Source organism: Pantherophis guttatus, chromosome 18 (genome assembly GCF_059756535.1).
Source record: "Pantherophis guttatus breed Tessera chromosome 18, ASM5975653v1, whole genome shotgun sequence".
Lineage (NCBI taxonomy): Eukaryota > Metazoa > Chordata > Lepidosauria > Squamata > Colubridae > Pantherophis > Pantherophis guttatus.
Genome location: NC_142080.1, coordinates 3,888,427 through 3,913,755, shown reverse-complemented (window position 1 = coordinate 3,913,755; position 25,329 = coordinate 3,888,427). Strand labels below are relative to the sequence as shown.

Here is a 25,329-nt window from a genome sequence, read left to right as displayed (position 1 = left end):
CAAAATAAATATTGGGAATACGGAGTTCCGTTTCAAATACACAGGCGGGAAGGCGTGGCGTTGGAGTGCATTTGAATTTTTAGAGGTTTTTAAGCGGAGTCTGTGGAAGTCTCAGCTGGAGAACTTAAAGAAAAAAAAAGAGCAAAAGTGATTTTTTTTTTAAAAAAAAGGAGTCCATGCTTTTTGAACTCCTTTTCATTTTAAAAAAAAAAACTCGCTTTCATCGCGTTAAAGAGGAGTAGGGATCCTAGGCCGCTTCTGCCTCTCTTGAATCTGCTCCCAACCCATCCGCCAATCTTGATTTTTGTCCTTAAATCTTGATTTCTCCGGTCTGTGCTAAAAAAAAAAACCCCAAAACGGGAACCCGGAATTTTGACAGCGCGTATCCCTCTACACTTTTTAAAAAATCCCAAGTAGACGTAGATCTAGGGTCCCTGCATCCCGCGCGCTGTTCCGTTTCTCAGGCGACCCTTTCCCGGAAGTGACGCCACCGGAGAAGCGGAAGTGACGACGGAGAGGAAGTTTCTCCGCGAAGGAGGCGGCGGCGGCGGCGGCGGCTTCAGCCATGTCAGCGGGCGGCTCGGGGCAGCGGGAGCCGGGGGCTTCGGGCGGGTGAGGAAGGCGCCCGGGCGGGGAGGAATCGGGGATGGAAGCCGGGTTAAAAAAGCCCCCGAGCCGAGCCCGCTGGGTCTCCCGGGTGCGGACTACAACTCCCATCAGCCCCCGCACCCCTTTCCCTCCCCCAGCCCTTCAGCTGACCCCCCGCCCCTATTATCCCCCTCCCCACCTTTTATTTTATATATTATAACGATGTACACAATTATATGTAAGTTCTTCGGGCGAGCCCTGGGTGCTTTAAAGACCCCCCACCTTAGACACGTGTGAAGCCCCCAAAAAGCCTGCCCAAAAGCCCCCTCCCCAAAAAGCCTGCTGAAAAAGTCCCCCCAAAAGCCCCCTCTCCAAAAAACCTGGCCAAAAAGATCCCCCAAAAGCCCCTTCCCCAAAAAGCCTCCCCCAAAAGCCTGCCCAAAAGACCCCTCCCCAAAAAACCTCCCCCAAAAGCCTGCCCAAAAGACCCCTCCCCAAAAAGCCTCCCCAAAAAGCCTGCCCAAAAGACCCCTCCCCAAAAAACCTCCCCCAAAAGCCTGCCCAAAAGCCCCCTCCCCAAAAAGCCTCCCCAAAAGTCCCTTCCCCAAAAAGCCTCCCCCAAAAGCTCCCCCAAAAGCCTGCCCAAAAGCCCCCTCCCCAAAAAACCTCCCCCAAAAGCCTGCCCAAAAGACCCCTCCCCAAAAAGCCTCCCCAAAAAGCCTGCCCAAAAGACCCCTCCCCAAAAAACCTCCCCCAAAAGCCTGCCCAAAAGCCCCCTCCCCAAAAAGCCTCCCCAAAAGTCCCTTCCCCAAAAAGCCTCCCCCAAAAGCTCCCCCAAAAGCCTGCCCAAAAGCCCCCTCCCCAAAAAACCTCCCCCAAAAGCCTGCCCAAAAGACCCCTCCCCAAAAAGCCTCCCCAAAAAGCCTGCCCAAAAGACCCCTCCCCAAAAAACCTCCCCCAAAAGCCTGCCCAAAAGCCCCCTCCCCAAAAAGCCTCCCCAAAAGTCCCTTCCCCAAAAAGCCTCCCCCAAAAGCTCCCCCAAAAGCCTGCCCAAAAGCCCCCTCCCCAAAAAACCTGCAGAAAAATCTCCCCAAAAAGCCTGCCCAAAAAGCTCCTCAAAAAGCCCCCTTCCCAAAAAACCCCCTCCCCCAAAAGACCCCCCCCAAAACCCTACAGGTCATTTTTAAGGAAGAGTCGAGGGGGAATTGGGGGGGACTGTGAAACGGGAGGAGGGGGCTCAGGGCCGAGGAAGAAGTAGCAGCCAGAAAGTTGGGGAGGGGGGCAGGGGGAAGAAACGAAAGCTCACAATTTTGTGTCCTTTTTGTGGCTGTTTTTGTGGTTGTTGCCCTGAATCTTGTAAGACTCACTCTTGTGGAGGGTGTTGAGTGGAATTTTTTTAAAAAATGAATGTAATTTGCACCATAAATGTATTTGCTCACCTAAAAAAAAAAAATGACAAGAGTGGAGCAACTGCTCACTGGAGAAGCAACTTAACGGGATCCTTGCTTAACTCCGTCCTATATTCCTCCATCCGATATCTATTATCGGATAATAGACTGAAATGATGAAATGATAGACTGATCAGACTGATCTATCTATCTATCTATCTATCTATCTATCTATCTATCTATCTATCTATCTATCTATCCTGTATCTCTGTTATTTCTCCATATCACTATATCATTCTGATCTAGATCTATTTTATATATTTATTGGTCTTCTCCAGAGACTCAGGGCGGCTTACAATGCGTTAAGCAATAGCCTTCATACTTTTGTATATACCTGCTTAGTAGGGCTTTTGCCCCCCCCAAGCGGTGTTCTTTTTTTTATATTGCCCCCACAATCTGGGTCCTCATTTTACCTACCTTGGAAGGATGGAAGGCTGAGTCAACCTTGAGCCTGGTGAGATTTGAACTTGCAGTAATTGCAGGCAGCCGGTGCTAGTTAATAGCACTTTAGTCCGCTGCGCCACCAAGGCTCTTTTTATCTATCATCTCTATCACTCTATCTCTCTACCTACCTACCATCTCTCTCTCATATCTATCATCTATCTCTATATCTCTTTCTCAAATACCTCTAAGATATCTTTGTCTGTCTAATATCAATCTAACTGCCTTTGTCTATCCATACTGTCTAAACTCTAAAAGTATAAACTAATACATCTGTCTGTCTCACTCTCGGTATGTATGTATGTATGTATGTATGTATGTATGTATGTATGTATCTACCTATCTATCTATCTATCTATCTATCATTCACCTATCAATCTCAAATACCTCTAACATCTAATCTATCTGTCTAATCTATCTAATATAAATCTAACTACCTTTGTCTATCCATTCTGTCTAATACATTTGTCTGTCTGTCTGTCTGTGTGTCCATGCAGGGATATTTTAACATCTGAGGAATGAGGAGACCTTTCAGCAAGAGGCCAGGTGTTGCAGGAAAGGGCTTTGTGTTTATGTGTAAATTGACACACACCCCGCATATCACCACCGCCTGCTTCATTCACACATACACACCCACCCACAATACTGTGTGAGACCAGCCATACGCTAAATAAATAAATAAACACACACACACCTGCCAGGGCAGGTGAGAGTTCGAGTTTGGCTTAGTTGGCTGTGGGTGACTTCAGCTATTTCTCCTCAGGGAGAGGTGGAACCTCTTCACCCCCTCCAAAGCGGGCCTTGACTTCAGCTCTTTTTTTGTTCTCGCTTGCCTCAAAGCGGCCTCTTTCGCCCCAAAATTCTGTTCCTGTGGCCTTCTGGAGCTTGAAAGGGCTCCAGTCTCCTCACTTGGACACCTCTGGGATGCTGGTGGTGCTGCTTCTTCCAGACTTCTTCATCCTGTTGGCCTCTGAGCTTTTCAGACTTCAATGCTTTTGTTCTCTTTTGCCTCCAAACGTCTGCCCTCATGGCCTTCTGGAGCTTGGCTGGGCTCTGGTCTCCTCACTTGGCCTTCTCTTGGCCTCTGGATTTCTTCTTCCTCATCTTCATCTTCCAGGCTTCTCCTCGTCATCCTATGAGGTTCACTCAACTTCAGCTGCAGGGCTGCTAGGCCTCTTTTTCCACCTTCTGAAGCGCCAAAAGTTTCCCTCAGGAGCTGCCTTTCCTTCTGGGTCTTCTGCTCCTTTTCTGGACTTTTCTGAGGCAAGCAGTGAATTCAGCTCTTTTTGCCTCAGGAATTGGGGCTTCCTTCTGGATCTTCTTTGCCCAATTTTCTTCAGCACCAGGGCTGCTTGGCTTATTTTCCACCTCCTGAAGGGCCAAAAGTTTCCCTCAGGAGCTGCCTTTCCTTCTGGGTCTTCTGCTCCTTTTCTGGACATTTCTGAGGCGAGCAGCGAATTCAGCTCTTTTCGCCTCAGGAATTGGGGCTTCCTTCTGGATCTTCTTTGCCCAGTTTTCTTCAGCACCAGGGCTGCTTGGCTTATTTTCCACCTCCTGAAGGGCCAAAAGTTTCCCTCAGGAGCTGCCTTTCCTTCTGGGTCTTCTGCTCCTTTTCTGGACATTTCTGAGGCGAGCAGCGAATTCAGCTCTTTTCGCCTCAGGAATTGGGGCTTCCTTCTGGATCTTCTTTGCCCAGTTTTCTTCAGCTTCAGGGCTGCTTGGCCTCCTTTCTGCCTGCTGAGGCTCCAAGTGACTTCAAGCCCTTTTTCCCCTCAGGTTCCTGAGGTGGGCAGCGCCTTCATCTCTTTTCGCCTCAGGGGCCGTGACTTCCTCTTCCTCCTCCTCCTCCTTCTCTTCCCAGTCTTCTCTTCCTTCCTTCTGTCCCTCGCAGTCTCTCTGGGCGATCTGACCCCTCTCCCTCAGCCGTGGGCCCTTTTTATACTTGAGGCGCTCTCCTCCGATTGGTGGAGTGCCTCAAGGAGCCCGGCTTTTGATTCGCTCTGCAGCCACCACCGCCTCATTGGCTCTTCCTTGAAAACCTGCCCGCTGTTTCCAGGGTTCATTTCTGGGTGGGTCGAAAAAGGAGAATTTTGAAGCAAAAAAAATGGATGGGTGAGAATTATTTGTTCCTGGTTGTTCATTCCAGTTGCTGATTTGGGTTTTTCCCCCGATCTCACAACAACCACGATCTGCAAAAAGAAACCATTAAGTGGATTCATAATTTTAAATTTTTATTAATTAATTAATTAATTAATTAATTAATTAATTCATAGATCTGAATTCAACCTATTGTCAGAAGAATAATTTGGGGTTCCAACTCAGGGTTGCAGGAGAATAAATAAAAAGGAGATCCAGAGAGAGCTGTGAGGAAAGAAGAAATATTTATTCCTAAAAGCAAAACAGTTGGCAGAGAACTGCAGAGAAATGGGGTACAGCGGCAGATTTTTATAGGGGGAACTTGTCTGGGGTTCTAGGGTAACACTTGAGGGGCATTCATATGTGTGTGTGTGTAGGTATGTTTATTCTTGTCAACATGCACTTTCTCTGGGAGAACTAATTTAATTAACTGTGTTTTGCGGGCCTTATCCTTTGATATGTGGATTAGGACCGAGTTACTTATTTAGGGTGGGGCGGTTCGAGGAAGTTAAAGATATTTTCCCCGTTTGCTATTTTTGCTTCCTTGATTTAATTTCAGCTTGATCGCCAATTTATCTAGTAGAGACGTTGATCATTGTGGATTCTCTTCTTATTTTAAGGAAAGAGGGAAACGGTAGAAAAGAGTGAAATATATTTTGATATAAAACGTCTCACGCGACGACGGTCACAGAGCTTCTGATTACAGAGAACAAATACAAAGTGTTCCAGAACGAGATTTGAGGAAATAAAAGCTGGACAGAAGAAATTAAAAAATATATATATATATTTTGTTTTCTAATTTCCAGGCGCCGGAGCAAATGGGACCAGCCGGGACCTTCACCGGCTCTCTTTCTCCTTCCTGCTACCACCCCTGTGGCTGGCCGTCCCATCCAGGGCAGCGGTGACGGGATGTTGGGCTCGGAAGGTTCGGCGGCTCCTTTGGGAGCCTTGGATGCCGCGGCGGCGGTGGCCGCGAAAATCAACGCCATGTTGATGGCAAAAGGGAAGCTGAAGCCCTCGGCCAATTCCGCAGACAAGGTTAGTGATTATGGAGGTGGGTTTTTTTTTTTCCCCCTTGGTGTGCCTGCCGTCAGGTAATCCTCGACTTACGACCAGAAAGGCCAAAGTTTCTGTCGCCAAGCAAGACAGCAACTCAGTGAGTTTTGCCCCGTTTTACGACCTTTCTTGCCTCCGTTGTTAAGTGAACTTGTGCCGTTCTTATATTAGTCACACGGTGGTTAAGTGAACCCAGGTTTCCCCTCCCCCAATTGACTCTGGCTTGTCAGAAGGTCGCAAAAGGTCATCACGGGTCGTCGTGACCGTCGTAAGTATGAGCCGGTTGCCAAGTGTCCAAATTTTGACAAGGGGATGGTCGTAAGTGTGAACAAGAGTCATAAGTCACCGCGACGTAACCTCAAGAGTTACCTTGAGGTAAAATGGACGGCCAATAAATTTCCAGGTCTCCTACTGCAAGTCACCCAGCAGGATTTCATTCCTAAATCAGAACTAGAACTCACCGCTTCCTAGTGATTAGCCCAAAGATACTAGGCTGGCTTTCATGCCTAAAATGGGACTAGAACTCCCTGTCTCCTAGTGATTGGTCCAAAATTACCCGGCCAGCTTTCATGCCTAAGTCAGAACTAGAACTCACTGCCTCCTGGGCATTGGCCCAAAGTCACCAGTCTGGTTTTCATGCGTAAAATGAGAACTAGAACTCCCTGTCTCCTAGTGATTGGCCCAAAGTCTCCAGGCTGGCTTTCATGCCTAAAATGAAACTAGAACTCCCTGTCTCCTAGTGATTGGTCCAAAATTACCCGGCCAGCTTTCATGCCCAAGTCAGAACTAGAACTCACTGCCTCCTGGGCATTGGCGCAAAGTCACCAGTCTGGTTTTCATGCCTAAAATGAGAACTAGAACTCCCTGTCTCCTAGTGATTGGCCCAAAATTACCCGGCCAGCTTTCATGCCCAAGTCAGAACTAGATCTCCCTGTCTCCTGGTGACAAACCCAAAGTCATCCAACTGGCTTTCCTGCCTAAAGCGGGACTAGAACTCACAGCCGCCTGGTTTCTAGCACCTTCACCACTCGACCAAGCTGACTCTGTCTAGTTTTCATATTATTATTATTATTTTTGTTCTACCTCTGCAGCTCCAGGCTCCAGGCAAAGGTCCGTCAGCAAACAAAAGTAAAGATGATCTCGTGGTGGCGGAAGTGGAGATCAACGACGTGCCACTCACGTGCCGAAATCTCCTAACAAGAGGACAGACGCAGGACGAGGTCTGGCGCCTTATCCAGGGGGGCTCTGCAGTATCTTAATTTCCCATAATATCAGCTTGGTAGGCTTAAAACAGGTCCATGCCTCCTTGGATTTCTGGGAGTTGAAGTCCACCCCTCTTAAAGGATGCTGGCTGGGGATTTCTGGGAGTTGAAGTCCACCCCTCTTAAAGGATGCTGGCTGGGGAATTCTGGGAGTCGAAGTCCATCCATCTTAAAGGATGCTGGCTGGGGAATTCTGGGAGTTGAAGTCCATCTATCTTAAAGGATGCTGGCTGGGGAATTCTGGGAGTTGAAGTCCATCCAACTTAAAGGATACTGGCTGGGGAATTCTGGGAGTCGAAGTCCACCCATCTTAAAGGATGCTGGCTGGGGAATTCTGGGAGTTGAAGTCCACCCCTCTTAAAGGATGCTGGCTGGGGAATTCTGGGAGTTAAAGTCCCAGGGTTAAGAAGCTCTGAATTTCCTTTGAGTTCCTTTTCTTCATTTCGATGGGGAAATCTGCCCCTTTATCTTCCCAAGAAGCCACAGGAAAATAATAATTTAGTGTAGCTTGTTTAGCATGATTTGGGGGTCTGCTAGAAATACCTTCATGAAAAAGACACATTTAAGAGGAATTTGGGGTTTCCATTGAACTTTTCTTGCATGGCTGATTGTGATTTTTTCCCCCTCCCCCTTTCTCCTCTTCCTCCCCTCCAATGTCTGCAGATAAGCAAGCTCAGTGGGGCAGCAGTCTCCACTCGGGGACGATACATGACCGCGGAAGAGAAAATCAAAATTGGCCCTGGGTATGTATTGCCCTTATCTCATCTCCATTTTATCTCTTTCAAAGGAAATCACGGTTCCCCAAACTCATTATTCTCAACTCAAAAGATATTTTTTTCAGCGTCTGAAGTCTTAATCTTGGTTTCAGATTATTTAAAAAAAAAATAAATGAAACGTGCCTTCCTTTGTTTCCTTCCCCAGGGATCGTCCCCTGTACTTGCACGTCCAAGGACAGACGCGAGAACTGGTGGACAGTAAGTCGATTCTTAGTTTGGCTTCGGTGGGCAAAAAAACCTCCGAAAATTTGGGTGGACTCAGGAATTCAGGAAAGGAAATGTGGCTTCCTTTGCATCCTGTGGCTGATTTTGTGGCTTAGTGCTGGCTTGGGAATTCTGGGAGTTGAAATTCACTTGTCCTAAAGCATGCCTGTTTGAGGAATTCTGGGAGTTGAAGTCCATTCCTCTTAAAGCATGCCAGCTGGGGAATTCTGGGAGTTGAAGTCCACCCATTTTTAAATCATGCTGGCTGGGGAATTCTGGGAGTTGATGTCCACCTATCTTAAATCATGCTGGCTGGGGAATCCTGGGAGTTGAAGTCCACCTATCTTAAATCATGCTGGCTGGGGAATTCTGGGAGTTGATGTTCACCTATCTTAAATCATGCTGGCTGGGGAATTCTGGGAGTTGATGTCCACCTATCTTAAATCATGCTGGCTGGGGAATTCTGGGAGTTGATGTCCACCTATCTTAAATCATGCTGGCTGGGGAATTCTGGGAGTTGAAGTCCACCTATCTTAAATCATGCTGGCTGGGGAATTCTGGGAGTTGATGTCCACCTATCTTAAATCATGCTGGCTGGGGAATTCTGGGAGTTGATGTCCACCTATCTTAAATCATGCTGGCTGGTGAATTCTGGGAATTGAAGTCTACCCCTCTTAAACCAAGCTGGCTGGGGAAAAGCCACTGTTCGCTTGAAACAAGTAACTCAGTTTGCTTAACAGTCCATGGCCACAAAGGTGGTAAAATCCGGCAGGACTCCCTTAATGCCTGCCCTGCTTAGCAACAGGAATGTAAAGATTTCGGCGCGTTTGATGCCATCGCTTCGTCCCTTGCAGGAGCTGTCAACCGGATCAAAGAAATCATCACCAACGGCGTCGTCAAAGCAGCCACCGGGTCCAGCCCCACCTTCAACGGGGCCACGGTGACCGTCTATCACCAGCCCGCCCCCATTACTCCCTTGCCCCCAAGCGTGGGGCAAAAGACGCCCTTCCAGTCTGGCGGAGTAAGTATTGCTCTTCAAGTTTTGGGTTCCCGTGAACACTTTAAACATTATCTCAGAAACTTATAGATAAGGAAAGGATCCCGACACATTTTTCCAGCTTGGCGGAGGGGACATGTTCGGTTTAACTCTGATCTCTGCGTTGAGTGGGTTTCCTCTTTTTAAATGGAATTTTAAATTTGGTTTTAATTTATTGGGGTTTTAAAATGGTTCAGCCAAATTTAATTAGTTTTATCTCTATTTTAAATTTTGTATCTATATGTTTTATTTCATGGCTGTTCACCGCCCTGAGTCCTTCGGGAGTAGGGCGGTATACAAATTTAATAAAATGAAATGAAATGAAATGAAATGATACGATGGGCAGAGCTAGGAGATTCGGGTGTCTTGACGGCTGCTAAACCCAAAGGCAGAGATTTATTTAATACCGTTTTATAATGCCTTAGTAAGACCACACCTAGAATACTGCATCCAGTTTTGGTCGCCACGATGTAAAAAAAGATGTGGAGACTCTGGAAAGGGTGCAGAGAAGAGCAACGAAGAGGATGAGGGGACTGGAGGCTAAAACATAGGAAGAACAGTTGCAGGAACTGGGTATGTCTAGTTTAATGAAAAGAAGGACTAGGGGAGACATGATAGCAGTCTTCCAATATCTCAGGGGCTTCCACAAAGAAGAGGGAGTCAACCTATTCTCCAAAGCACTCAAAAGTAGGATAAGAAGCAACGGCTGGAAACTAATCAAGGAGAGAAACAACTTAGAACTAAGGAGAAATTTCCTGGCAGTTAGAACTGGGGAATTCTGGGAGTTTGAAGTCCACAAGTCTTAAAAGTTGCCAAAGTTGGAGAACCCCTATACTAGAGGATTAAGAAGGCCTGGTCCGTCGAGCCAGGACTAGGCCGAAACCGTCCTCTTACAGAAATGCGATGGAGAGAGGGGTCCAGCTTCCAGAGAGCGGCGACCTCACTGTGCCATTCAACAGTACCCCCCTCTTAGGTTTCCTCCGAGAGAAATCAGCTGTCAGCCCCGGAGGAGAAGGGCTGGAGGGTCAAATTACACGCCGTTTGCCCAGCGTCCGAATTTCGATCGCGTGAATCGGAAGCGTGGCTCACTGGCCGCGAATGGCTTTTTCCAGTTGCTGTCGTAACCGGTCGCTGAAGGAATGACTCTTGGATATTTGTGTGTTTTACAGATGCATTACGTCCAGGATAAGCTGTTTGTGGGGCTGGAACACGCGGTACCCACGTTCAGCATCAAGGAGAAGGTGGAAGGGCCGGGCTGCTCGTATTTGCAGCACATCCAGATAGAAACGGGGGCGAAGGTGTTCCTTCGAGGGAAGGGCTCCGGCTGCATCGAACCCGCGTCTGGCCGCGAAGCTTTCGAACCCATGTACATATACATCAGGTAAGCAGAAGGCGGGATTCCTTTAGGTCGAAGGTCTCCGGGGAACGATAACTTTTGTGGACTTTCAGCTCCCAGAATTCCCTGGAAGTCGAAGTCCACAAGTCATAAAAGAGCCCTGCCTTGCCTTTAAGATCAAGAAATCATCATCGTCATTTAACGGCCACATAATCCCTTGTGGGATGGAGTCTGGTTAACTGAATGGAGCTAGCAGGGTGTTTTAATGGCCGGATGCCCTCCCTGTCGCCAGGGCGGAGTTTTGAAATGCCTCTCTACAATGAGAGTTTGTTAAGAGTTTTTGAAAACTTTTCGCTTCCTTTCTTTGGCTGTTTATTGTTCTTCCCGCCCGTGACTTTCGTGGCTAACCTGACAGGTCAACAATCTTGCAGATGGATTTTGTAGTTTTAAAAACGTCCGGGAGGGCCCGTGTCCCAAGGGGTGGGAACTAACGTTGGAGCAGCATAATGATCAGCGTTCAACTAGAGGGGGATAATATATGTTGTTTGTTGTTGTTGGATATACTTTTGTAATGTTTTGATTGTTTTGTAGGGGTTTTTTTTTTTTGTTTCTTTGGATTTTTTTGTGTGTTTTTTGTATTTTAATCTTGTCCTGAACAATATATATATATATATGTAAGAAAATATATATATATAAGAGTGGCATTGTGAGATAGGTAGGTAGGTAGATAGGTGAAAGATAAAGATAAGAGAGAGAGAGAGAGAGAGAGAGATGAAAATGATAGAGGATGGATATAGATAGATAGACAGACAGACAGACGGACAGAGATGATAGACAGATTAGATACAAAGATGATAGATAGATAGATAGATAGATAGATAGATAGATAGATAGATAGATAGATAGATACATACATACATACATCAGTGGTGAAATTCAGCCGGTTCGAACTGGATTGCACGATCCGGTAGCGCCGGTGGTGGGAAGCTCCGCCCACCCACACGGACGTCATCACGTCCCGTTTTTGACCCTCTGTGCACACGTGGAGAAGGCGCGCTTGCTCACATTTGCAAACTGGTAGCAAAGGTAAGTGAATCCCACCCCTGAGATACATACATACACACACACACACACATATAGATACATAGATACATACACATAGATGAGAATTATAGAGCTAGAGACAGACAGAGATAAAAATGATAGAGAAGATAGATAGATAGATAGATAGATAGACAGATAGATAGACAGATAGATAGATTAGATGATAGATGATATAGATAGATTAGATGATTGATAGATTAGATGATATAGATAGATTAGATGATAGGTGATAGATAAATAGATTAGATGATTGATAGATTAGATGATATAGATAGATATAGATAGAAGAGATAGATACTGGTAGATGATAGAGTAGATAGATGATAGAGTATTTGATAGATGATAGAGTAGATAGATAATAGAATAGATATAGATACATAGATAGTAGAGAAAGATCTTTCACAATTCTACTGCACCTGCCAAGGGGCTACCTCTTGCTTTAAGTTCCTAAAATTCTTAAAACCCCTAAAACTGAAGAAGATCCCTTCTTCATTCTTCACGCTGAACCTTCCCCTCTTTTCTCTTCCAGCCACCCCAAGCCAGAAGGCCTGGCAGCAGCCAAAAAGCTTTGCGAGAACTTACTACAGACTGTAAGTGACTTCACCGACCCGGTTAACTAAACTTCTAACCGCCACCCTTTTATTCCCGTAACCACTTCAGTGGCGCGGGAAAGGTCGTAAAACGAGGCCAAGTTCCCTTCACAAATATTTCACCTAGCGGCTAGATATTTCGGGGGCGCTTTTTGTCACGAGCCGAGGGCGGCCTGTACTTAGCAGCCATTCCTCTCAACGCCCAAGTTGCCGGCCCCAATTATGGTCGCTAAACGAGGACGACCCGTATAAGACAAGCTTCAGGGTAGTGTGGAAAGTAATTTTTCAAAATAATTCGGTAACTAAGGAATGAACTGTTGCCACCGAAGAGGGGATCATTTCAGAAAGCCTCCGACAGTAAAAAGCAGGTTTATTTATATAAATCCACTTAAGTGGATTTATATAAATGTAAGTGGATTTATTTGTATTTCTATTTATTGGATCCTAATTATGAATCTGCAATTCCCTTTAAGGTCCACGCCGAATACTCGCGATTTGTAAACCAGATAACCACTGCGATGCCCTTAACAGGTAGGTCCTGACCAGCGGCTCAGCTACAGCTAGTCCTCGACTTACAGCGGTTCATTTAGCGACCGTTCAAAATTGCGACGGCACCGAAAAAAAGGGGACCGAGGACCGTTTTTCACAGTTTACAACCGTTGCAGCATCTTCCCCTCCCCCGGGGTCACATGGTCAAAAAATCAGAGGTTTGGTCGCCAGTTCACTCACAGGTTAACGCTACCGGTTCGCCTGACCCACTCCGAACCGGCTGAATGCCACCATTGAAATAAATATCCCACTTAAGAACAGAAATTTCCGTCGTGGTTGTAAGTCGAGGACTACCTGTATTTCAAGTTTCTGACCAGGGAGGGATGGGTAGGATTGTTCCCTCTGGGGTTTTGATCTTAATCCAAATCTATTTTTTTTTCTCTCCTTCCACTCCCCTCTGGCTGTTTTTTTGGCTCCCATCAGGATTCGCGCAACCAGCAACCATCGCAACTGTTCCCCCCCAGCCGCCATACTACCCCCCCAACGGCTTCCAGGCGAGCTACCCCATGGCTCCGCCCCCTCAGCAGCCGGGCCAACCTCCTTACGTGATGCCGGGCATCGGCCCTCCGGCGGTTCCCATGGCGCCCGGGGTACTGGCCCTCCCCACCAGCGTCCCTCCCGTTCCCACCCAGTACCCGATTACGCAAGTCCAGCCCGCAGCTACCACCAGCCAGGTACGAAAATGCAGTGCTTGCTTTGAATGTAATATTAAAATAATAATAATAATAATAACAACAACAAGAACTTCCAGATCCTAGGAAAGACTGACTGTAGGTAGATTAAAATGCTATAGGTGGATAGGCAGGCTTGAAATGACAAATTTCTGGTAGATTAGAATGCCAAATCCAGTCTGAACATCTGGCTGAATGTGCGATATGATGATGATGATGATGATGATGATAAATCCAGTCTGAACATCTGGCTAAATGTGAAGAAGAAGAAGAAGATAAATCTAGTCTGAACATCTGGCTGAATGCGATATGATAATAAGTCCAGTCTGAACATCTGGTTGAATGTGCGATATGATAATGATGATAAAACCAGTCTGAACATCTGGTTGTGAAGAAGATGATAAATCTAGTCTGAACATCTGGCTGAATGTGTGATATGATAATGATGAATCCAGTCTGAACATCTGGCTGAATGTGAAGAAGATGATAAATCTAGTCTGAACATCTGGCTGAATGTGTCATATGATAATGATGATAAAACCAGTCTGAACATTGGCTGAATGTGCGATATGATGATGATGAATCCAGTCTGAACATCTGGCTGAATGTGAAGAAGATGATAAATCTAGTCTGAACATCTGGCTGAACGTGCGAGATGATGATGATGATGATGATAAATGCAGTCTGAATATCTGGTTGAATGTGTGAAGATGATGATGATGATGATGATAAATGCAGTCTGAATATCTGGTTGAATGTGTGAAGATGATGATGATAATGAGGAGGAGGAGTTGTCAAAAACGAGACGGTGAAGATCTTGAAGGACTTTCGGATACAGACGGATCGTCACTTGGAACACAACACGCCAGATGTCACAGTTGTCGAAAACCGAAACGTACAATTTATTGACATCGCGGTCCCAGGAGACGCCAGAGTCGAAGAAAAAGAACTCGGGGAAAAAAAATCATGAAATACCGCAACCTGGCCATACATGTGCATGCACCGGAGTGCCGAAAACCCCAGAAACCAGCTGGCTGGCGCGGGGAAGCCTGTTTTGGGGCTGTTTTCAGGCTGTTTTTCGGACTGTTTTTTGGCCCTGAAAATGGCCTCTTTTTGGGCCGTTTTTCAGGCCATTTTCTGGCGTTCCGGCGCCCACAAAGACCAGCTGGCCAGTGGCAATGCATGTGCCAGAAGCCGCTGGCGATGGCGCACGTGCCCACCGAGCTCTGCGTGCCACTTCTGGCACGCGTGCCGTAGGTTCGCCCATCACGGCTCTAGGCGGCTCACAACTGTAAACCATACCGCTGCGCACTGAAGACCCTGTTGTTCCGCCAGGCAGGGCTGTCAATATAATAATTTTAAATTGGGGTATTTTAATTTTTAGGGTTTTAATCGGGCCAAATCTATTTAATTATTTTAATTTTTAATTATTGTTGTGTCTTGTGTTTTTAAATTGGCTGTACACCGCCCTGAGTCCTTCGGGAGAAGGGCGGTATAGAAATAAAATTATTATTATTATTATTATTATTATTATTATTATTATTATTATTATTATTATTATTATTATTATTATTATTATTATACCGAAGACATCAAAAGCAAGGTTAAAGAAAAAGTAAATGAATAGAAGAATAAAGCAGAAATAAGAATAAAAGAAAGAATACGGCGTTCTTCCTTGTGCCTTTTGAACGACGTTTCTAACTTTTAGGGGTCCGTTTCAAAACCTTTTTTGGGGTGTGTGTGTCTCTCTCTTTCCAGACCCCGCTAACCGCTCCTTTCTTGCCTGCTGCTCCTGGAAAGACCCCCCTGCCGAGTGGGACGCAGCCCCCGATGCAGCCCCTTCCTCAACCGGGCCAAAAACGGAGGTTCACCGAGGAGCTTCCCGACGAGCACGAATCCGGATTGCTGGGATATCAGGTGCAGTAAAACCACCGTCGTTTCCTTACCTGCTTCCCCGTTCCCCCTTTTTCACCTTTGACATCAAAACGATTGCGGGTGTTCTGAGACAGCTCCCCAAACACGACGAACCCTCTGACGTCAGCTCAAAAGATTCCTTTCATTAGGAGTGCCGGCAACTCCGGCAAAAAGTTTCTCTCACAGGCTAACAAGCTAACAACCAGTTGTCTGCCACACCTATTCATCTCTGCCTCCTGCCTTTTCTCCCCAGAGTTTTTTTTTTTTTTAATTTGATTTATATGCCGCCCTTCTCCGGAGACTCAGGGCGGCTTACAATGCGCTAAGCAATAGCCTTCATTCTTTTGTATGTTTATACAAAGTCAGCTTATTGCCCCCACAAACTGGGTCCTCATTTCACCTACCTTAGAAAGGATGGAAGGCTGAGTCAACCTTGAGCCTTGGCGAGATTCGAACCTGCAGTAATTGCAGGCATCTGGTCTTAATAACCAGCTTAATAACAGGGTGCCTTAGAGTGGGCACCCTTAGAGTTAGGGTGGGGCTTCGCTAGCAGCGGTGGCTCTTCCGTCCCAAGGACCGGCCCATAGATTTCCACTGCTCTCCTCTCCTCTGCCTTCTATCAGGCACTGGACCCAGCTGTTCCTCCTCTTCCTCATCAGCCACCTCCAGACCTGGGGGCTCTTGACTCTCCATCTGAGGGCTGACGGACGGCCCAGACTCCGCCTCCGTCTCTCTCTCTCTGTCAGCCCCATTTTCCTCTTCCCCCTCGGAATGGGGGTTTAGGGTTTAGTAGGGTTTAGATCCTACCTAACCTCCGAAATGGTCATTCAAGCATTAACTGGGCCAACCGTCTCTCCGTAGGGGCCAGTTGTACTGAAGATGTGTCCCGTTTGGGCCGGAGGTCATCACGGGCCTTTTTAAGACTTGGGGTGGTGGTTTCGGAGAGACCAGTTAGTCCTCGACTTACAACCATTCAGTTAGCGACCGATTTCGACAGCGGCACTAAAACGACCCTTTTTTCACACTTTACGACCGTCGCAGCAATCACGCGATCCATATTCGGACGCTTGGCAACCGGTTCGTATTTATGACGGTTGCAGCGGTCCCTGGGGGGTGGGCAGGTGTCACGCAACCCTCCCCCCACTTTCGCGAACTCCCGGCGAGCAGAGACAACGGGAGAAGCCGGATTCGCTTAACCGACCGGATACCAAACTTAACGGCTGCGGGGAATTCGCTTAGCCGCCGTGGCGAGAAAGGTCGTTAAAACGGGGCAAAGCTCCCTCCTTAACCGCTGTCTCGCTTAGTAATGGAGATTTGGAGCTCGGTTGTGGTCGTAAGGCGAGGACTGCCTGTATTTGCGGCGGCCGCTGTCCTGAAATTTTAAAAAAAAAAACCACCAAAGAAAATGTATCTCCAGGCGTGAAAAAATTTAAGATTTGCAAGGGAGATTTGTTTCCCTCAAAAGCCACGGCTGAGCGATGGAATTCAAAGTTTGGGTGTCATACCAGATTTTAGGAAAAGGGTGGGGGGGAAAAGGAGGCATTTGGAGGGGGAAATTTGAAATAATCTTTTTTCAAAACAGAAGTCTTTTGGGGGCAGATTTAAAAGGCCAGATTTAGAGGTGACGAATCGCAGAGATTTCTTTCAGTTGCTTTCAAAAGAGATCGATTTAATTTCGATCAAGTCACAATACAAAAATGAGGGAAGATGCCCTGTTTGCTTGCCAGCTTATTAATGAAAGTGGCTGGGAATTGTAACTCACAACAACAATTTAAGAATTTTCTTACCTGGAGCATGAAAACGACAGGAAGGGGAGGAAAAAAAAGCATCATTCCTCATGTGTTGCTAAAAGGAACACCCTCCACAAAATTGCGTATCGAGTCATCCAAAGTCTTAGTTTAGAGAAAAGTTAAAAGCTTTCTTTCCCAAGCTTCTCCTTTCTACAAACTTCACAAACCTGCGAGTTTGCTCAGTGAATTTTTTTCCCCCTAACCATTTTTTTGGAAAAGACAACAACGATATGTCTTTGCAGGCAGGGGGTGGGATTTAAAAAATTTTAGGAACCGGTTTTCTGCCCAGTTGCTGGATGGACGTGGCCTACTCGCCTCCTGCACTGCGGCCGGGGGTGGGGGTGGGAAGGGTGTTTTTGTCCTCCCCAGGCTCCGGAGGTTTTTCTCGAGCCTCCGGGAGGGTGAAAACGGCCTCCCCTGGGCTCCGGATGCCGGAAACGTACCCATTCCCAGACTTCCGGGAGGCTGTTTTTCGCCCTCCCAGAGCCTTCGCGCAGGCCTTGGCATCCAAAACGGGCCGCGTGGAGTCTCCTGGGAGGGGCAGACGTGGGGAATTTTTCTAGCCTGTTTCTGGGTGGGCGTGGCCATGGTGGGTGTGGCCTAGTCAGCCTCCTGCACCACAGCGGGTGGTTGGGGGAGGGGCTTTTTTTGCCCTCCCCGGGCTCTGAAGGCTTTCCCATCCTCCTGTAACGAACTGCTGAATTTGTTTTAATAACCGCTGCCAAAGAGATATCATCCAACCTGGTCCCCTGGCGACCCGCTTTACGGCCGACAACGATCCTAAGACGAGGAGGACCCGCTAAATTTAAATTTTATTTTTTAAAAAAATTTGATTTATATGCCGCCCTTCTCCGGAGACTCAGGGCGGCTTACAGTGCGTTAAGCAATAGCCTTCATCCTTTTGTATATTTATACAAAGTCAGCTTATTGCCCCCATAAACTGGGTCCTCAATTTACCTACCTTAGAAAGGATGGAAGGCTGAGTCAACCTTGAGCCTTGGAGAGATTCGAACTTACTTTAATTGCAGACAGCTGGTGTTAAATTACAGTGCTTAGTCTGCAGAGCTATCCAGGCACAAGGTCCACGAAAACACGGCGGGATAAAGACAGCTCCAAATTGAAGGCCTTAAACGAAGCCTCCGAATGGCTCCTCCTTTGGCTTTCCGAATTGTAAAAAAAAAATAGAAATTTAAATTTCTTCCTCATTTAGCTCATTCAGGTTGGAGAGAATTCTTCCTGAGCCTTGTTCGCTCCTGGTTAAAAAAGTTAGCGTCAGCATCTACCCCGTATGGGCAAATTTCCAAACCCCTTGGTCCCTAAAAAAAATAAATAAATAAAATTTCTAGGATGCTGGCCGTATCCTTATTGAAGGAAACGAAAGAGAAAATTTTTGGGGCCTCCGCAAAAGAGCCTTTTTTTTTTTTTTTACTTTTTTCATGAAGGAGCTGATAGCTCACGTCTGGGTTTTAGGTTTGCTAATGCCGCTATGTTTTTCTGCTCATAGCATGGACCCATTCATATGACTAATTTAGGTACAGGATTCTGCATCGCGACGGAAATGGATAGGACCGGCCCGAAGCCAGCAGGTTCCTCAGGAAAGGAGAGAGAGAGGGACAGGTGAGTGGCACAAGCCTGTGAGGTAGGCCGGGCCGGGGAGAAACAAAATCCTGCTTTGAGAAATGCTAGAGATGTGTGTACAGGTAGCCTTTGACTTAACTACATTTCAAAGTTACAATGGCACTGAAAAACAAAACAAAACAAAAAAAAATGACTTAGCACCGCTTTTCACGCTTAACGACCGTTACGGCGTTCCCGTGATCCAAAATTCAGGCAACCGACTCGTATTTATGACGAGTCGCGGTGTCCTTTTGACAAGCGAAATCAACCAGGGGACGGACGGACTCCAGATTCTCAGTCGTGCCGCTAACTTAACGACCGTGGAAAAGAAAGGTCGTAAAAGAGAGCCAAACCCCCTGAACAAACTGCCTCGCTTTTAGCAACATAAACGTTGGGCTTAATTGCGGCCGTAAATCGAGGACTGCCTGTGTTGAGATTAAGCTTTAATTGCCGAGTCTGGAAATCCTGCCATCCACTGAGCACTGGGCCAAGTCCGGGGTAGACTGAGAATTCAAGGCGGGACTAGAATTCCCCGTCTCCTGGTGATTGGCCCAGAGTCACCCAGTCAACTTTCATGCCTAAGGCGGGACTAGGATTCCCCATCGCCTGGTGATTGTGAGACCCAGCCAGCTTTCATGCCTAAAGGAGGACTAGAATTCCCCATCGCCTGGTCATTGTCCCACCCAAGCCGGTGTTAGGTTTCGATGTCGTCTCAAATAAAATAAATTACAGTTCCAAACAAATAGTCTTTGATGAAATCTTTCATTTATTAAGCACGACAATCTGTCCCCGATAATGTCGCAGCCAACACTGACTTCCTGACCCCAAACCTTCCCTTTCCGTTCCCCAATTCTCTGCGTCTCATTGGCCATCTTCCAAATCACTCTCCTCATATCTACTACTTCAGCTCCCAGGAATGTCCCCCCTCCCATCTCATCTCCTAGGGGATATTATCTTCAGGGAAAATAAGTAGGTGAAAAGTCAAGCGTCCTCTTGCCAGTTGCCCCCTCTTCTCCTCCTTATGTCAGCACTAGAGTAAATGCAGGTTGAAGTGCTGACAGCCGGCTTTCATGCCTAAGGCAGGACTAAAACTCCCCGGCTCCTGGTTCCTAGCCCCCAAACCACCTCCCTTACTGGGTATCCTCTTTTTCTCAAGAACCCTCTTTTTGTCTCTGAACAGGCAGCTGATGCCACCGCCGGCGTTACCAGTGACCGGGATGAAGCCGGAGCCTGACGACCGAAACGGGTCCTTGGGGGGCAGCAACGGTGAGCGTGTGAAGCCGAGAAGCCCGCCATGTCTTGGGTTTTTCTGCCTTCTTTTGCGACGATGCCTCTTTGGGCGGCCTGCTTGCGGCCGGCATCCCCCCCCTCCTCTGGGCCTTAAGCCTTCAAGCTTCCCTTTGCTCAGATGTTAGCAGAGCCCCCAAACCCAGAGTGGACGTGTCCCTTTGGGGGGGGAGAGGTTTCCCCCACTTATTTCTACCCTCTTTCAAGATCAGCATCCCCAATGCACCCCAAAAACGAGGAAAGGATTTCTCAGTCCTGCCTAGGATATGCCCAGCTGCTGTGGCTTAGAGGTGGAGCTCTCGCCTCACAATCGGGAGGTTGTGAATTCGATCCTAGGTAGAGGCAGATGTAGGTTCTCCTGCTTGGGCAGTTTTGGGGGTGGGGTGGGGTTGGACAAGATGACCTGCAAGGTCCCTTCCAGATAACAATCTGTTAAATCTGTCTCCTCTGCAAAAACATCCCTGTTAAGGATATTGTTGTTGCGTTACCAACCAGCAGAGTGTAGAGCACAGAGAAACGTTGCTGAGAGCAACGGATAAGAGATGTGCAAACCTGTTTCTCAAAAGTTTACTTTATAGTGAAAAAACAAATCTCATAGTCTTTAAACCAATCCAAGTCTTTGCCAGTTAAATCAGTGCAGTGATATAAAATCTTCTTACCACACAAACAGTAGTTGGGTTAGAATAACAAACTCACTCTGGTTCACAAACCACAATGGTAGCAGATCCATCCAACCGATGATAGCACAATGGTAGCAGCTCCACACACAATGGTAGCTTATCATCAACTGAATACGTTACAGTACCTTTCTTAAATACGTTTACAACCAGTGATTATCTAATTACAGCATGACTCAGCATTACAATGAATCAGCAGGAAAACTTTAAAGTCACACAATACATCTCTCGTCTTGGTTGCTCTCTGAGTTGGGCTTGTTTTCTGGCAGACGTTTTACGACCCTAACTAGGTAACAACATCAGTGCTTAGTGAGGCAAGGAAACAAGCCGGCTCAAAGGGGCACCGAGGACCCCACTTTTTTCAATCCTGAGCTACAAATATTCTCCTTGATTGATTCTCTCGTCTCCCCCATCTTTCCCCCGCCTCCCGCCCCCCCATCCAGCCGCCTCCCCCATCCGATCCACAAGACGCTATTCGCTTTTCCTCAGGAAGCCGTGCAGACCCCCCCCCCCCCCACGAGGCCAGGCACAGAAACAAGGAGGCCCACCTGCATAGAGACACACTTCTCAATTTAACAACAGTTCATTTAATGACCAAAGTTAACCACGGCTCTGGAATAAACCGTTTTTCACACTTAAGACCGTTGCAGGCCATTCCCGCGATCCGAATTGAGACGCTTGGCAACTGACTCGTACTTATGACGGTTGCAGTGTCTCCGGGATCAGCTGATCCCCTTTTGCGACCGTCTGATGGGGGGGGGGAGAAGGGAAGCCAAATTCGTTTAATCATGCGTGCGACTAGCTTTAACGAGCGCAGCAATTGCCTTCAACAAATGTAGCCACGGAAAGGGGTTAAAACGGGGCGAGATTCACTTAACAAGTTGTCTCACTTTAGCCACAGAGAGAGGTTGGGCTCCATTGGTGGTCGTAAGTCGAGGATTACCCGCATTCAGTTTATTTGATGAGGAGAGTTAAAATACAAAACAAAAATCGAAATTTTTAAATGTTAAATGTAAAACGTTTTTTTTTAAAAAACCCACAACAAACAAGACATTACATGATAACATCCTCCTTAGTTGATATAATATAATATGACAATATTAGAATAGAATAGAATAGAATAGAATAGAATAGAATAGAATAGAATAGAATAGAATAGAATAGAATAGAATAGGAATTTGGAATTGGAATTTGGAAATTGGAAATTGGAAATTGGAAATTGGAAATGAATAGAGTAGAAAATAGGAAACGAATATAGGAAATGGAAATGGGAAATGAATGGAATGGAATGGAATGGAAAATAGGAAAAGAATATAGGAAATGGAAATTGGAAATAGGAAATGAATAGAATAGAATAGAATAGAATAGGAATAGAAAATTGGAAATTGGAAATTGGAAATTAATAGAGTAGAATAGAAAATAGGAAAAGAATATAGGAAATGGAAATTGGAAATGAATAGAGTAGAATAGGAATAGGAAATTGGAAAATTGGAAATGAATAGAGTAGAGTAGAAAATAGGAAAAGAATATAGGAAATGGAAATTGGAAATAGGAAATGAATAGAATAGAATAGAATAGAATAGAAATGCAATGCAATGCAATGAAATCCTTTATTGGCCAAGTGTGATTGGACACACAAGGAATTTGTCTTTGGTGCATAAACTCTCATAGTACATAAAAGCTATAAGTGATAAATCATGATCATAAATCGTCATAAAAATAACATTCATCATCGATCATAAGCTACATAAGATAGTGATAGTCATAGGATACTAAATAAGCGATCAACATAAATCGTCCTAGGAAACCGAACGAAACAATATAAATAGTAAAAATACAAGCAACGAAGTTACAGTCATAATTAGAAAAGGAGATGGGTAATAGAGAAGATGAGAAGAATAATAGTAATACAAGCCTTACTAAATAGTTTGACAGTGTCGTGGGAATTAGTCGTTTAGCATTAATTTCCCATCCCTTAAAAAAAAACAAAAAAAAAACAGGCCCCCAATTTTTTTTAATTTTTTTTTTTAAAAAAAAAACTACTCCACTACTAAACCTGTTTGCAAATTGTTAAGTTTGTCATCTCTTCTTTTTTTTGGAAAAACCAATATGGGCAAAAAAAACGCTACCTGGTTTCTTCCTTTTTTGACATATATTCTTTGAAACGGAGCGCTCACGATCGCGCAGGCCTTGCTAACTTTACTTTTTTTTTTCTTCTTTTTTTTGTGTCTTTCTCTCTCTCTCTCTCTCTCTCTCTCTCTCTGTTCTCTTACATGGTACTGGCGGATCATAACACCGTTGGCGGGATGCCGTTATCGCTCGACTACCACCGATCTGGGGGGTGACCGATGATATTCGGGGGCCTTCAAAATGGTGTCCAACTAACGTGTTTTTTTTTTGTTTTTTTGAAATTAACCCGTTTGGGGGAATTGTTTATGTCTTTCTCTTCCCTTTTTTTCTCCCCACCCCCCCTTTTTTTGTTGTTTTTGGGGAACCGGGGGGCGATGTTGGGCGGGGGGGAAGGGCTGGTTTTCTTTTTTTTTTTCTTTTTTTTTTTCTTTTCCCCCTCTCTTTTCGTTCTTTAGATCATCCGTCCAAGAAGATGAAAAGCAGAGAAAAGGAACTGGGGCTGGTGGCTTACACCGGCGACTCGTCGGACGAAGAAGACGACCACGGGGGTCTCAAAAATGCAAGTAGCTACTCCCAAACCTGGAGGTTAGGGTACCAGTATCCCTCGTCGCAGCAACGGGTGAAGCAACAGATGCCGTTCTGGATGGCCCCTTAGGGTCCCCGTCCCACCCGCCCCGGTCTTCGCCCTTCTGTCTGGAGCAATAAAAAAACCGCATGTATTCCGATCAAAGACAAGTCCGTGCAAACGCAGAAGCTCGTGTCCCCCTCCCCCTCCTGCTCTCTGCACATGCTTGTGAGATGCAGTACGCCTCTTTTTTTTTTTTTTCCCCTCTCCTTTTTTTTTTCCGTGTGGCTGGACTGTTTTCCACACCTCCTCCGCCCCCTCTCCATCCCTCCCTTTCCCTCCTGAACGTCCGCCATTTGGAGTGACTCGGGGGGGGACGGACGGACGAGCGCCGGCTACTTTGGCGATACGACGGCCGATCCTCCGTGTGATTCCCTCGCAAAGGAGCGTCCTCGCCTCGCCTGGGCTCTCCCGAATCTTCTCCGCAAGCAGCTTTTTTTTGGGGAAACGGCGTTTGGAAGAGGCGCCAGCCAGCCAGCCCGCTTGCCCCACGCCACAGCTGCTGTTCCGTGTTCGTTTCTCGCCGGGAAGGGAAGGATTTTTTCCCCCCCTCCTCCGGAGCTGTGTGTGTGTGTGTGAGACGCTTCCCGCCTTCTAGAACGGAGAACGGAAAACCTTTCACTGGATCGTTCGTTTTTTTGGACTCTAGAATCCTTTCCCAGAAGGGATTTCTGTTCCTTTTTTTTTTTTTCCCCCAGCAATTTATTTTGATTTTATTTTATTTTTTTTAGCATTAGAAAACGCAGCTTTTGTTAGCTGTGTAGGCTACCGTTTAGATTCCGGATGGAGTTCTTTCGCCTGGCTGATAAAAAGAAACCTTTTCATCTCTTGGCCTTCCTCCGTGTTTATCGAGCCTCCTTAGGCAAGGAACGGCACACAACGTTGTGGAATTCAGACAATTCAGCTCTTCGAATTCAGCCCTGTGGGGGTTTTTTAAAAATTTTTATTATTTTTTAATCCCGGCTTCCTCCACCAACAACACCCGAGTTTCCATTTTGCCATTGGTTACCATCTCCTCTTCTTTTCCAAATTTGCGAGCGGCCGGCCAGATTTTGTTTTTTGTGGTTGTTTTCCCTTTTTTTAAAAAATAATAATAATAATAATAAATAATAATACATCTTCTGGAATGGGTAGAAGGCAGTCCTAGCCGAAAAATTAGGATTGCGGTTCGGAACTAACCGGCTTTTCCCCCGGACTGTTACCTAAGTAAAATATGGGGTTTAATTATTATTTTTCTGCACGATGAAATGCGCAGTCTTGGGAACGGGGAACCGCAGACTGACTCAAGCTCTCTCTCTCTCTCTGTGTTCAGACCGCAAAAGAATATTTTAAAATAATTGGAACAAGCGCTGGATTATTATTTTCTTTTCTGGCAGGTTTGCTTCGCCCCAAACCAAACTTCTCCACCCCAAAACCTCACTCTCTGTTCTCTGATTTTTCTACATGTTGTAAATAAATTAAACCATAATTTCACGATAAATGTACAAATCTCCGACTTCCGTTCTTTGTCTGATTTTTTTTTTTTCTGTTTAAGGTGACTCCGGTTTCTAGCAAGCTAAAAAGCATTCAATTCATTGAATCTGAATTTGTTTTTGGAAAATGTTATTTGGTTTGTTGGGGTTGGAGGAAAAGGCTGGTTGAAGGAACCCGGGAGGAAGTTTTCCTAGGTTTCATTTCCACCTGTGTTTGTTAAACCTCAGCAACCTTTGAGATGTGTGGACTTCAGCTCCCAGAATTCCCCAGCCAGCATGTGTTGACTTCAACTCCCAGAATTCCCCAGTCATCTTCTAGCTCTCAAAATTCCCTAGCTAGCCAGCTTGTGCAAACCTCGCAACTCCCACAATTCCCCAGCCAGCATCTATGGACTTCAACTCCCAGAATTCCTTGGCCTCTGTCGACTTCAGCTCCCAGAATCCCCCAGTTTGTACAGATTCTAGCTCCTACCCTGTTTCCCTGAAAATAAGACATTCCCCTGATAATAACCCCAATTGGGCTTTTGAGCGCATGGCGCTGAAATAAGCCCTCCCCGAAAATCCGTCCCCGAAAATATTTAAAACGCAGAGCTGGAAATCAGGTAAGAAGGTTAATAGAG

General features: G+C 46.2%; 1 protein-coding gene and 1 non-coding gene across 3 annotated transcripts; both read left to right on the top strand.

The window, feature by feature from the left end:
* The first annotated feature begins 482 nt into the window (after nt 1–482).
* On the top strand, nt 483–24,730 carry KHDC4 (KH domain containing 4, pre-mRNA splicing factor). 2 transcript variants are annotated; one of them, XR_015730420.1, is made up of 14 exons: nt 483–612; nt 5,420–5,651; nt 6,761–6,889; nt 7,595–7,674; nt 7,853–7,905; nt 8,766–8,932; nt 10,117–10,328; nt 11,917–11,977; nt 12,451–12,508; nt 12,950–13,200; nt 14,956–15,114; nt 18,434–18,518; nt 19,699–19,784; nt 23,068–24,730. XR_015730420.1 is itself a non-coding variant. In XM_087881056.1 (14 exons), exons 1-14 carry the CDS (start codon nt 566–568, stop codon nt 23,265–23,267), a joined length of 1,848 nt encoding a protein of 615 aa, XP_087737182.1. In that variant the 5' UTR covers nt 483–565; the 3' UTR covers nt 23,268–24,730. The 2 variants fall into 2 exon arrangements, 1 of the variants encoding a protein (XP_087737182.1); XM_087881056.1 differs by having other exon boundaries at nt 18,406–18,518.
* Nucleotides 9,781–9,908, top strand: LOC117660012 (small Cajal body-specific RNA 4). Its single transcript, XR_004589559.2, has one exon.
* Nucleotides 24,731–25,329: the final 599 nt, after the last annotated feature.

Excerpts from the sequence above, each read along its gene's own strand:
- KHDC4 (XM_087881056.1), top strand. The coding sequence starts at position 566 with ATGTCAGCGGGCGGCTCGGGGCAGCGGGAGCCGGGGGCTTCGGGCGG. Across the intron at positions 7,906-8,765 it reads GACGCGAGAACTGGTGGACA|GAGCTGTCAACCGGATCAAA; the intron begins GTAAGTCGATTC and ends CGTCCCTTGCAG. Across the intron at positions 8,933-10,116 it reads CGCCCTTCCAGTCTGGCGGA|ATGCATTACGTCCAGGATAA; the intron begins GTAAGTATTGCT and ends TGTGTTTTACAG.